This window comes from Gouania willdenowi, chromosome 14, assembly GCF_900634775.1.
Source record: "Gouania willdenowi chromosome 14, fGouWil2.1, whole genome shotgun sequence".
NCBI lineage: Eukaryota > Metazoa > Chordata > Actinopteri > Blenniiformes > Gobiesocidae > Gouania > Gouania willdenowi.
Window position 1 is genome coordinate 31,671,415 of NC_041057.1, and position 12,347 is coordinate 31,683,761.

Genomic DNA, 12,347 nt, shown 5'->3' on the forward strand with positions numbered 1-12,347 from the left:
TCTGCACCTGCTCATTCATTCTCCGGCCCCACTGCACATACTGTAAACTTGGAGATAAACGTGACAATGCGCTTGCGGGTCAGTTCGGAGCCACAAACTGTTCACACTGAAGCCTGATACAGGTCACATTTAAATGGTAATGTGAACAAAAAATCTGATCTGAGGAAAAAATTGGAATTGAGCATTAAGGCTTGCAGTGTGAACGTAGCCTTAAGCCTGATATATGGTTCTGTGTCAAATCAACGCCATAGATGCACAGAGCACTCTACGTAGACGAAGACCCCCTCCCCGTAACCCCATAACCCCATAACTGCTCCCTCTCTGATCTACAGTGGGAACGAGGCCCCATCGCCGTGACTGTCGACAGTCCTCTCGATACACTTTTATACTTTGATTACTTGTTGCATATGTTTATATAGAAAAATAAAGTGCACATTTTGAAACCGTTGTTTCAACAATACACACCTGGTTAGATACAGTGGGTCAGAAATAATCCAGAAACAAATAACATTTTAAGATGCTTCTAAAATATTGTTTTCTGTGACTGGAAGATAAAGAAGGGCTTTTTAATGCTTCTCTGAAACCACACACAGCCACAACCCTCTAGTGGCATGGCGGCTAATTGCATAGCAATGCGTTCCCTGGACGCAGAAGTACAGTTAGCCAACCTCTGCATCATGTTGACGGCATAGGTCCTGACGCAGAACCATATACCAGGCTTTAGGCTAATGACTTACTCTGAAGACCATAAACAGCATTTCTGAAAGAAAGCAATAGGTTGCTTTGAAAAGGTTCTCCGAGAGTAATCATCTGATGGAGGTGTTGGTTCTCCTCTGAGGAACTGAGTTCTTAGCAACGGGACAGTGAAGAAACAGCCTGAAACATGTAATGTGTAACTCAAACAGTTGTTTACAAGCTGTCCCATTATGCTGTAGAACCCTCAATAAAAAACACAAACTGTTACTATGGAGACCGGTTAGAGCACTACTTTGAAGAGGCGCATGTGGAAAGGAATAAAACCCATAATGTCTTGGAAACCAAGTGCAGGAAAAACTGTTCCTGTTGAAAAAGCTCTGTCGAATGAGCTCAACAACTTTCACTGTTGCCTTGAGTTTGTCGATCCCTTGCCTGTTGTCTTACATACATTTACGGATCTACAACTTGTCACTGTATTGTGCCAGACAGCTTTAAAAAGTCCACCATTATACTGGTTACTAAGAAATCTCCAGTGACGTGTCTAAATGACTATCGTCCTGTGGCCCTCACGTCTGTTCTGATGAAGACTTTTGAGCGGCTTGTACTGGACTTCATTAAAAGCCAAATCTCTGCGTTTGTCATTCTGCTCCAGTTTGTGTCCAGAGAAAACAGGAGCGTTGAGGATGTAATCTCCTTTGCTTTGAACTGTGTTAACCAACATTTCTCTCGCGAGAATGTTGTTCATTGTTTACAGCTTTGCATTTAATTCTCTTGTCCCAGATAAACTCATGAAAAACTCAGGTCTCTTGGTCTGAGTGATGCTATGTGTAAGTTGATTTTTAGTTTTCTAACTGGCAGATCACAGAGACTAAAAATCTATGACTGTCTTTCTGACGAAGTGTTTGTGAGCACTGGATCTCCTCAGGGGTGCATTTTAAGTTCTTTGCTTTTTACTTGGTACACTCATGATCGTGCTGCTTCTTCTGACTCCAGTTTGATCATCAAATATGCTGATGATACCACCATTATTGGTCTCATCACTGAGAATGATGATTCATCTTACAGAGCAGAAACTGAAAATGTTGTTCAGTGGAATAAAAAAAACAATCTACTGCTGAATACATCTAAAACGTGAACTTGTTTTTGATTTTAGTCGTGGTAACTCTCACACGCCTGTTGTCATTGATAACTCCCAAGTGCAAATTGTTGAGGAGTGTACATTTATGGGTTTAACTTTGTCTAATGACCTGAGATGGGAGAAAAACACTAATCGCATTGTCAATAAAGCTCGTCAGCATCTCTTCTTTCTGCTGAAACTTAGAGAATTTACAAATAACTCTTATCGCTGCATCATAGAGCGTCTGCTTGTGAGCTCTATGACTGTGTGGTTTGGTAACATCACAGCCAAAGAAAGGAAAGCTCTGAACAAGGTGGTTCACGCTGCAAAAAGTACTGTGAGCTGCCTGTTCTGGAGGCTCTTTATGATTGCAGACTCTTAAATCGAGCTCTGACAATTATCAATGACTCTTCTGGTACTGGCCACCCTGGTAAAGCCATGTTCCAGCTCCTTCCCTCCGGGAGAAGATATTGTTCGTTTAGATGCAGGACATCTTGCCACGTTATCAGCTTCTTTTCACAAGCTGTTATTAGTCTGAACAAAGCACTTTGAAGGCTGTTATTACACTTTGTTTTATTGTTTTATTGTTTTAAGTAGGCTATACAGTATGTGTGTTTTTATCGCCTAGCTTTATAGTGTCAAATGTTTTCCTTTGTACTTTTACTGTGTTAATTATGTTGCTGTCTCTCCACACCGGTGTATATTTGCACAAATATTCCAATGTGTTTTTTCACTGCAAATGGCAAATACATTGAACTTGAACAGACATTAAGAAGGTCTGAATAATTCAGGTGGAAAGTCCTTAAGAGGGAGTATCTTCTACATGCAGAAACTTAACGGGTCGGACGATACACTGAGTTCACAATACGATACAATAGACGGTAATAGGCTTGCGATAACAATCCCAATAATTGGAAAGGAAAAAAGCCCCTCAACGTTACATCTTTTGAAGCTTTAATTGTCTCACCTTTGATAGAAAAAAGTCTGACAAATACACTACAGACATCTTTTAAAGAACCTACAAACACACGCTGAAAGGTTTGAGAGATGTCTTATTTCTGCATTTTTCAATATTTGTCTTTTGTTGGTTCTGACACACTGCTGATTTAGTTACATGCTTGGTTTCCAACACACATACACACACATTGTACACTGTTTTCACATGGTCATGGTCATACGCGGAGTTTGTAGGGGGCAAGGGAGCATTACCCCCCCAGTGGTAAAAAGTTTTTATTTGTTTTCTCAAATTAATTTGAAACAATACATTTCTTAATATAATGAACATAATATACAAATATTTTAAGTGCCATAAAAAACATTGACTGTACAAAATACATGTGAAATAATTTGTTTAAGGTTGTGTAATGTATTTGTTGTAGTTTCAGTGAAATAGTCCCAAACTTTTGAGACCATTGGTTCTTCTTCTGTTGCCCAATTCTTCTCCACAATGTAAATGGTGAAACAACACTGCACCCAGCAGTTCATATATGGTACTGCAGCAAAAATGAAGCCGAAAGGAACAATAACTAAAAGAGGATAAAAGACAAGGAAACAGAAATAATGCATAAATAAAGTGTTTATTAATGCTGCGTTCACACCGAATGCATCTTCTGCAGCACGAATCGTTCCACAGGTTTGGCAGGATCCAAAATGTCCCTATTTGCTTCATATGCGCATTTGAAGCAAAGCACCGCCCACCAGCTACACATCCAACTCAGTAAGTTTTACTGCCTGCTGAAGTGAGGAGCTGCGCTCCTTTTTCTCCTCTCATAAACATAAACCACCAGTGAAAAAAGTGATTAGCAGCAAATGCTATCCTAGCTCAGTGCCGACTTTCTAAGATGAAAACTAGAGAGAGAACATTTACCTGCTACTACCACCTCCTCGCTGATTCTCCTCAATGTCAAATCCTTCCTAGTCCGGTCCTGGTTATAAAGGCTGTGTCATACAGCTACAGGTGGTCACACACATGGGTGAACAGACCAGTGTCCGTGTTGACGGCATGACATCATCGTCTACAAAGACATTGATTAGCTTTCATCATGTGAAACAGTTGCAGGAGTTCAATATTTTCAACTCTTGCGAATGTGAAAATATGACAAAAAAATCAGGAGCGCGCTCGCGTGGCCAACGCTCTTGACGCGCGGATTGGGCCGCACAGGAAAGCTTTTGCATCCATCCATTGACTTTGTATGTAATCTGGTTGCACAAACATTTTGTGACGCATCCGGTGTGAACGCAGCACAAAATAGACTCCATCCAATCAAATATTAACTGGTGAACTAAAAGGGAAAGGTTTACAACAAACCTTCAATAAAACACACTACCATCATAAACCCAACAAATAACTACCTACTAAAATTCCATGTGTTCACTAGCCACACTGCTAACTGAGGTCTCCAACTGGAATTTGAAGGACAGCTGATCAGCTGCACCTGCTGTAGCTGGGCGGAGAAAAGGGTGTGGCCAGCTGGATCAGGAAAGTGGCAGGCAGACATCAGTGTTGGGTAAGTTTCTCTAAACTTGTAATATATTCATATTACTATTTACTGGGATACAAATATATATAATTGTATTACAATATTACTGTTTTTTAAAATGTAACTGAGTTGCTCTACTTTGAGTTACTTTTGGTCCAGAACACTAATTATATCACACTGATAGTGTTCGAATAACATCGGTCTAAGTTTTGTTTCAAATACTTCTGCTGTTTCAGGAGCAGAAAACTCTTTTTTGTTCCCCATAAGTTATATTTAACTATAATGATCATCTTTTTTTTTCCTCAAATAATTGCTAACAGTGAGAAAACAAAGCAAACATGCACTTAAATTAAATATGCATATAACTTGAGTTACTTTAACTGTAATATATTACCACTTTTCACTTTGAGTTAATGAGGAACACTACTGTTACTTCAAAAAGTGACGTCATCCACCGTCAGCGTGTAATTGCTCTGTGTTTTCAAGAAGAACTTTGATCTCTCACTTCTTGTGTTTTAATGAGGTTGTTCTGTTTGGTGTTGTTATGATTTAAGGACATTTCCCTGACTGTATGGGACCGTATCTCAAAGTGAATTGCGATTGGTTAAAGTGGGCGTGTCTTATTATTACATAACATATAAATAAACAAACCTTTGTTTCAGCTGAAGTATTATGTTGAGGGATGTGAAATTTACAGCGTAACCATAGAAGAGCACACAGATCACCCATACCAAAAAGTGCACCACTAGGTGGCGCTAAAATGGGTGCAAACACATTTTGGCCTGAAATTTTCACACTTTAAATCACATCTTCCAAAACTTCATATCCACCTGTTCACAGCAAATGGCACGTTGCCCTGTGTCCTGACGCTCGCCACGAGCCCATCATCCTTCGTGACGTACTTCCACGGGCACCGCGGAACCTGTGGGCCGAGTCGCACGGGAAGGCTTGGCCCCCTTTCATAACTGCTTGCAGTTATAGTTGTAATTGATTTCAGATAATTGACTTTGTAATTGTAATTGGCATGGTATTTATATAAAAACTGTAATTTACCATTTAATTAAATGCAAATCTAGGGAAACATGTTACAGTTCTGTGGCTTAAGTAGTTAATATGTAGGTTATACAATAACGGTATGTAGTCAACATATATTAAAATATGTTCCATATCAACTTTTACCACTACCTGCCAGTTCTCTCGAGGATCATTTTATCATTAAGAAAAAAAAAAGAAAAAAACAGAATTTATATTTATGGGTATACTGATATAAAAAAAAGGCTCAGACACCAAAAATATTACTAATATACCAATATTGTGATTGATTAGGAGGTCTAACAAGGTAACCAAGATATTTAAAAAAAAAAAAAAAAAAATTACATGATAGATCATATTTTTAGTGTATTTTACCAGTGGCCAAAACTGACCAATAATCATAAGATGATGTACAAAAAAAAAAAAAAAAAAGTGACTGTAACCATGTCGGAAATAAACTGAATAAATAAATAAAAATAAAATAAATAACACATACATTTTTATGGGGTTATTTATTAAAGGCTCAGTAATTGTGAATAATTGTGTTTAAATTTTAAGAATTGAGAACGTAATTGTAATTGACTTAAGTGTAAATTCAATTGTAATTTGAAAAAATGCCGGTCACCGTAATTGTAATTCAGTTGCAATTAAGCATGGATAATTGAAGATGTGATTGTAATTGAAAAATGTAACTGACCCCAACCCTGGTACCTGTGCACTTGGACCACAATGAAGAAACATTAATGTAAGTGACATGAAAACATTTATTGACTCAAACATGAATTTAAAATCACAGGAAGTGATGATTGGATCAGTTCTGTGCTCTGATTGGATTAAAGGTTCAGCTATGCTGGTAGATATTCTTCATCATCAACTCATCTTCATTGCTTTCATCACGGGACTCTGAACAGAAATAAAAAAGAATCAAACAGTAAGGGATCTTTTTGTGACTGTTTTTTTTTTATTGTATGCTGATGTTTTTGTGTGTGTGTGTGTGTGTGTGTGTTTGGATTCTTCACCTGGAGGCTGCTGTTCTCTCTTCACACTCTGTCCTGGTTCCTTGCAATCTTCTTTTTCTTCTTTGTTGCTCTCACAGATGTTTTGGTAGGTTGGCTAACACAGAGCATCCATTAGGGAGTCCAGAAAAGGGAAGTTGTAAAGCACAACAAGGCCCCGCCCATTTTCCTACCTGCTTATTCTGATGTGGGAGCCAATCATTAACGCAAGGGAGGAGTCTGTGAATGTGCTGACCAATCATTTTAAAGGTTGGTCTGTGGGTGGGTTGGAGACTCCAGCAGAGTCTCATCAGCTGGTAACTGTGAGGACAGATGAGAATAATTAACAAGAATATGTGAGGACAGATGACATCATACGTCTGCTCACATCTGGGCTGGAGCAAAGTCAGGCTGCTCCATCTGTCGGCCATCTTTGATCATCTGGTAAAAGTTGGTATCCACGACAACATTTGGATAGGGACTTCTACCTGCACACACAGTAATGATGGATTTATATTTCACATCAACATAGGTGAAGGTCGTCTATAAAACACCAAAGATTAAAACCACAGAAAAATATGGACTCACAGGAGTGGCAAAATGAAAAGGACATGCATATGGAAATCAATCAATAATTTGTATACTGATTACGTAACACTGTTACTTGTAATCCGTTACTCCTCAAGCCTGCTATTACATAGCGACTGGCCCGCCCACAGCCCTTGCTGTAGGCGGGTCATTGATTTGAAATTGCTTTTACTGACAGTTGGAGTCATGAAGTAAAATCAATGTCAAAACGCAAATGGAAAAGTCAAAGACAAAACAGAAAAAGCAAAAATGGAAAAAGAATGACTACATTTTCATTATTGATTGTCTTTATATTTCCACATTTTTATTATTGATTCTCTTTATATTTCCACATGCATTTCCTTTTAATTTTGGCACTCCTGTGATTCCATAGAACACCATTATTTTATGACAATGAACAAAGTGTGTTTGTGTACTTACCCAGACTGAAGATCTCCCACAGTAAGACTCCGTAGGACCAAACGTCGCTCTGCACTGTGTACACACACTCAAAGATGCTCTCAGGAGACATCCACTTCACTGGTAGACGGGCCTGTCACAAACAGGAAGAGGACAAAGCTTCACCACCACATTAAAACACAAAAGACTTTCATAATAAAAGCACAGAGAACTAACGTTTCCCTGCACGATGTAACTGTCATCATTCTGAATGTCTCGAGCCAAACCAAAGTCACAGATCTTTGCAACGCAACGGTCCGTCAGCAAGACATTCCTGGCTGCTACGTCTCTGTGGATACACTGAGAGACAGACAGGTTAGAGACAGACAAGTTAAAGACAGACACATGAGACAGACAGGTTAGAGACAGACAGGTGAGACAAACAGGTTAGAGACAGACAGGTTAAAAACAGACAGGTTAGAGACAGACAGGTTAAAAACAGACAGGTTAGAGACAGACAGGTTAGAGACAGACACGTTAGACAGACAGGTTAGAGACAGACAGGTTAAAAACAGACAGGTTAGACAGACAGGTTAGAGACAGACAGGTGAGACAGACAGGTTAAAAACAGACAGGTTAGAGACAGACAGGTTAAAGACAGACATGTGAGACAGACAGGTTAGAGACAGACAGGTTAGACACACAGGTTAGAGACAGACAGGTTAAAAACAGACATGTGAGACAGACAGGTTAGAGACAGACAGGTTAGACAGACAGGTTAGAGACAGACAGGTTAAAGACAGACATGTGAGACAGACAGGTTAGAGACAGACAGGTTAGACAGACAGGTTAGAGACAGACAGGTTAAAGACAGACATGTGAGACAGACAGGTTAAAAACAGACATGTGAGACAGACAGGTTAGAGACAGACAGGTGAGACAGACAGGTTAGAGACAGACATGTGAGACAGACAGGTTAAAAACAGACTGGTTAGACAGACAGGTTAGAGACAGACAGGTTAGACACACAGGTTAGAGACTGACAGGTGAGACAACACCATAGACAGGTGGTAAAAACACAAATAATGACTGAAGAAATTGAGACTCAATGAATAAATACAGTGTGGCTTTGTTGTGGTTGGAGATAATTAGAAGTAGAAAAAACCTCATTGGGATGAAATGATCTTCATCTTAATAAAGGTAGAAATCATTTGCTTCAGTCAGATTCAAGCCGTAGACATTATACAATTCAACTTTTCCTAATTTGGCTTTGCTATTTTTCGCTCTGCAAATTTGCTTTAAGAATATAAACACACCCCCAAATTACTTTTTATTAAAATTGAGATCATAACTGTTTGAAATTGAGAGTTAAATTTATTATTAGGTTTCTTCTCTATACTACCTGTAGTTATCTCTGTAGACCTGTTGCATGTTTGCTGCATGACTCAACACCCACACACCCACATTTTGATGATACAGTTGCAGAGGTTGGCCTGTGGTGTGACCGATAACTGGCCCAAACATCTGGCACCAACGAAACTATTGTACGGGGTACGCCCAGCCCAAGAAGATAAAATGTCAGGAACAGCAGGCCTGCCGCAAAAGTTGACTTGAAACTAACTTAGAATAAACTACACTGAGAAATAGCACTACTCTTATCATCTTTCCTCAAAAAAAACCTCACGTGTTAGAAAGCAGCAAGATGATTGGTCAATATTTCTGAGGTTCTCCACTTTTTCATTAAGTATCTTGTAATAATAATAATGTTGCAATATTTGTAGTTAAAATATTACAAATGCAGTCAAAACAAGGGCTCTCAGAAAACGCAATCCTCCACCATATTATCAGTTATCTGGATCAATTATATATAATACATATCCTACAAAATTTGATGAAATCTTCCATTGTGTAAGGTCTGTCTTTGGTTAAAACTTTTGCCAAATTCTGTTAAATATATTTGACGTAATCCATCTGACAGATAAACAAACAAACAAACAAACACTGGTTGAAATATTACCTCCTTAGCAAAGATAACTAGGATTTAAGGTAGATTTTAAATTTTAGATTTAAAAAATTACAAATAGACCCTTTGATTGTTTGTAAACATTGTGACGTATTTTGTTGGGCGGGGCTTAGCTTGGAGGCGAAACCACAATTGTCTTAGTTTTTTTCTAAGCACGAGTATTCGCTGGATTCCTATGAAACTTTAATATACGTCCACTAACGTTATTCCTCCTATTCTGGCACCCAAACACATAACAAAGCTGTAGCATTACTAGCCTCCACAGTCTTTAGCCAGCGGCGCTTCCTGTTTTTGCCTCCAGCCACGTCACTCGTGAGGTCTATAGAAACGTGCTAACTACTAAATTAAAGAGTACAAAAAAAGGAGCTTGTTTCTTTGAGATGAGTCTAAACATTGTACTTTAAAACAAGAAATGATAAAAGTGTGGCAGGTGAACCAGCATGAGGACCTACATTTTTAGAGGAGAGGAAGTCCAGTCCTTGAGCTACCTGGAAGGAAAACCACAGGAGGTCCCAAATGTATAAACGTTGTGTGTGAAGGCCTGAGAGACAAGCACAGGGTCAGTTAGAGTCTTGGTAAAACCGATAAAATGAGTCTCAAGTCAATCAGCATCTTACACAGCTGAGTTTGTCCCGGACCGGAAAGCGGCTGCATGTCCAGATAGTCGGAGCAACACGAGATCCCACTGTCACTGAAACACACACTAGTCTATCACTGTTTCATCATCACAGGCACAAATATATAATAACATGTTTAAACTAACTACTAGGGCCTGCACAGATTTTCTGCCCACTCCTATGATTACTTAACAACAAAATTCCTATCAATAATGAATGATTATTTACAGTTTTGTACAATCAAAGTAAAAATACCCAATAATTTAAGATTTCCTTTAAACAAAATGATAAGAATATATTAGCTTGACGACAAAGTGCAGAGGTAGCAAATGGATTCTCTTGCTGTATTATATTTTCCTCTGTCAACCAATTATAATCCCCGTACACCAACTCCACAAAAATAAAGTAATTCCAGCAAGTTCATTTCTCTTATTTTTGAATAATATGTTAAAGTTTATTTTATTCAGACAACTTTTTTCAGGAAATTTACTTTGATCTCCTGGCATGTTTCGACTGTCAACTGCCAGTCTTCTTCAGAGGTGTCTTCTGATTGCTTTGATGTTCTTTCTGTGCGTGGCCAACTTGACAATTCTGTCAGGCGTGGCCAGCCCCTCCCGAACTGAAAAAAAGTTGTCTGAATAAAATAAAACCTTAAGTTAAAAATAAAATATAGGTGCATCAGCAGATACTGGGACGAATTCAACCCCAAACCAGTAAGAATACCAAACAATTAATATCACACACAATCACACACACACAACTGTAAAGTTGTGCATGCTAAAATAAACAGCAACTTTTGAAGCTGGATATTTAGTTTCCTCCGTGACATTGAGATTTTACCTTTATATTTAAAATTAACATTTATTTTTATGTTGCTAAATGTTGAAAAAGTTGCTGTTTGTTTTAGCATGAGCAACTTTACTATCAGCACCACACACACACACACACACACACACACACACACACACACACACACACACACACACACACACACACACACACACACACACAGACAAAAATCTCTTTCTGACCTGCGGACACGAGCCTGTTGCTCCTGGATGTTCTTGTAAAAAACCTTGTACTCAGTTTGATTGACGTTGAGCTCAGATGTGACAAAGTTGTGAGCGTGAGTCCGGAGGAAATTGAGCAGGTCACCATGGCAACAGTATTCCGTTATCATCAGCATGGGGCCTGTGGAGGGTCAGAGGTCAGACTACAGCATGACTGATGAGCTGCTGTTGCCAGTCAGTGATTGGTTGTCACCTCCAAGAGTGCACGCTCCCAGCAGGTTGACTATGTTGTCATGGTAACCAAGGTGGCTCAGGATCTTCAGCTCACACATCAGAGCTTCTCGCTCCTCAGAGTGGGCACTCGCTGTGGAAATGCAAAAACATAGAAGCTAATCTGTGGATGACCACCTGCTATTTGTGTTCTTGTCTTTATGAGTATATACAGTACATACTACTGTAGAGGATGGTAGATAGATAATTACATGAACTACAGGTGGAAATGCATCATTGGTCTGCAGAGATGTGGACTCAGGTTACATGACTTGGACTTGAGTCACAAATGTAATGACTTTAGACTTGACAAAATCACAAAGGACTTGCAGCTCAACATAGACTTGAACACAAATGACACATGACTTAACTCAGACTTGAGCTTGTTGACCCAGGAAGACTTGACTTCATACCCTTCAATGACAAATTATTTTATAAAATGCAATTATTTTTAATGATCAATAAGTTTACTCAAATCCCCGTGGACAACACTTTCTTCTTTCTTGGTTATTGGCGTGTTGCAAACAACTTGAATAGGTGCATATAGCCACCTACTGTACATGTTTTATTTCATTACTTTGTGTGGGCAAAACAACAAGCCAGACCCCGAACAAGTCCACCTTTAAACAAAATGTCAGCCAATCAGGAAGCAGCTGAAAACATCAATCTAGGGTGAGACGTGAGCGCACTATCTTTTAGATTTAAAGATCATACCGTGATTAATAATTGATTTGGAGCAAATATACCTCGTTCTACTTCCTAGTATGATTATTGCTTGTTTGGTTAACAGAGGAACTGTCAAAATCCAAAAAAGATGCTGAATTGATTTGTTTATAAAAGCTTTATGTCAGATTATATTACTATTATTTGTCAAATATGTACATTGTTCAAGTAAGTCATTGTTTATATCAGTTTAATAAACTTGCTGTGGTACATTTATATAAGTTTAACAAACTTGCCAATACCAATAAAGGGCTGCTGCTATTAAGGATTTAACTTATTTAAAAATTGAAAGTCAGTGGATATCAAGAAGGTTTTTTTGGAATAATGTGGAATTTTGTGTTGCTGCCAAGAAGAATATTTTGTTGGAAGATGTTCTATCTTCTAAATAATGAGTGCAGAAACATTAAAGGGAGAAGCC

The 12,347-nt window shown here is 38.7% G+C and overlaps 1 protein-coding gene across 1 annotated transcript in view; it reads right to left on the bottom strand.

The window, feature by feature from the left end:
- Positions 1-6,069: 6,069 nt before the first annotated feature.
- csf1rb (colony stimulating factor 1 receptor, b) overlaps positions 6,070-12,347 on the bottom strand; it is a 28,435-nt gene continuing 22,157 nt past the window's right edge. The window contains exons 13-22 of the mRNA XM_028466316.1: positions 11,190-11,300; positions 10,958-11,117; positions 9,927-10,000; positions 9,762-9,850; positions 7,524-7,646; positions 7,329-7,440; positions 6,709-6,808; positions 6,515-6,641; positions 6,345-6,438; positions 6,070-6,228 (exon numbers count right to left, since the gene is read on the bottom strand). Coding sequence (XP_028322117.1) covers positions 6,167-6,228; positions 6,345-6,438; positions 6,515-6,641; positions 6,709-6,808; positions 7,329-7,440; positions 7,524-7,646; positions 9,762-9,850; positions 9,927-10,000; positions 10,958-11,117; positions 11,190-11,300 — 1,052 coding nt within the window. The 3' untranslated portion in view covers positions 6,070-6,166. The remainder of the gene's footprint in view (positions 6,229-6,344; positions 6,439-6,514; positions 6,642-6,708; positions 6,809-7,328; positions 7,441-7,523; positions 7,647-9,761; positions 9,851-9,926; positions 10,001-10,957; positions 11,118-11,189; positions 11,301-12,347) is intronic.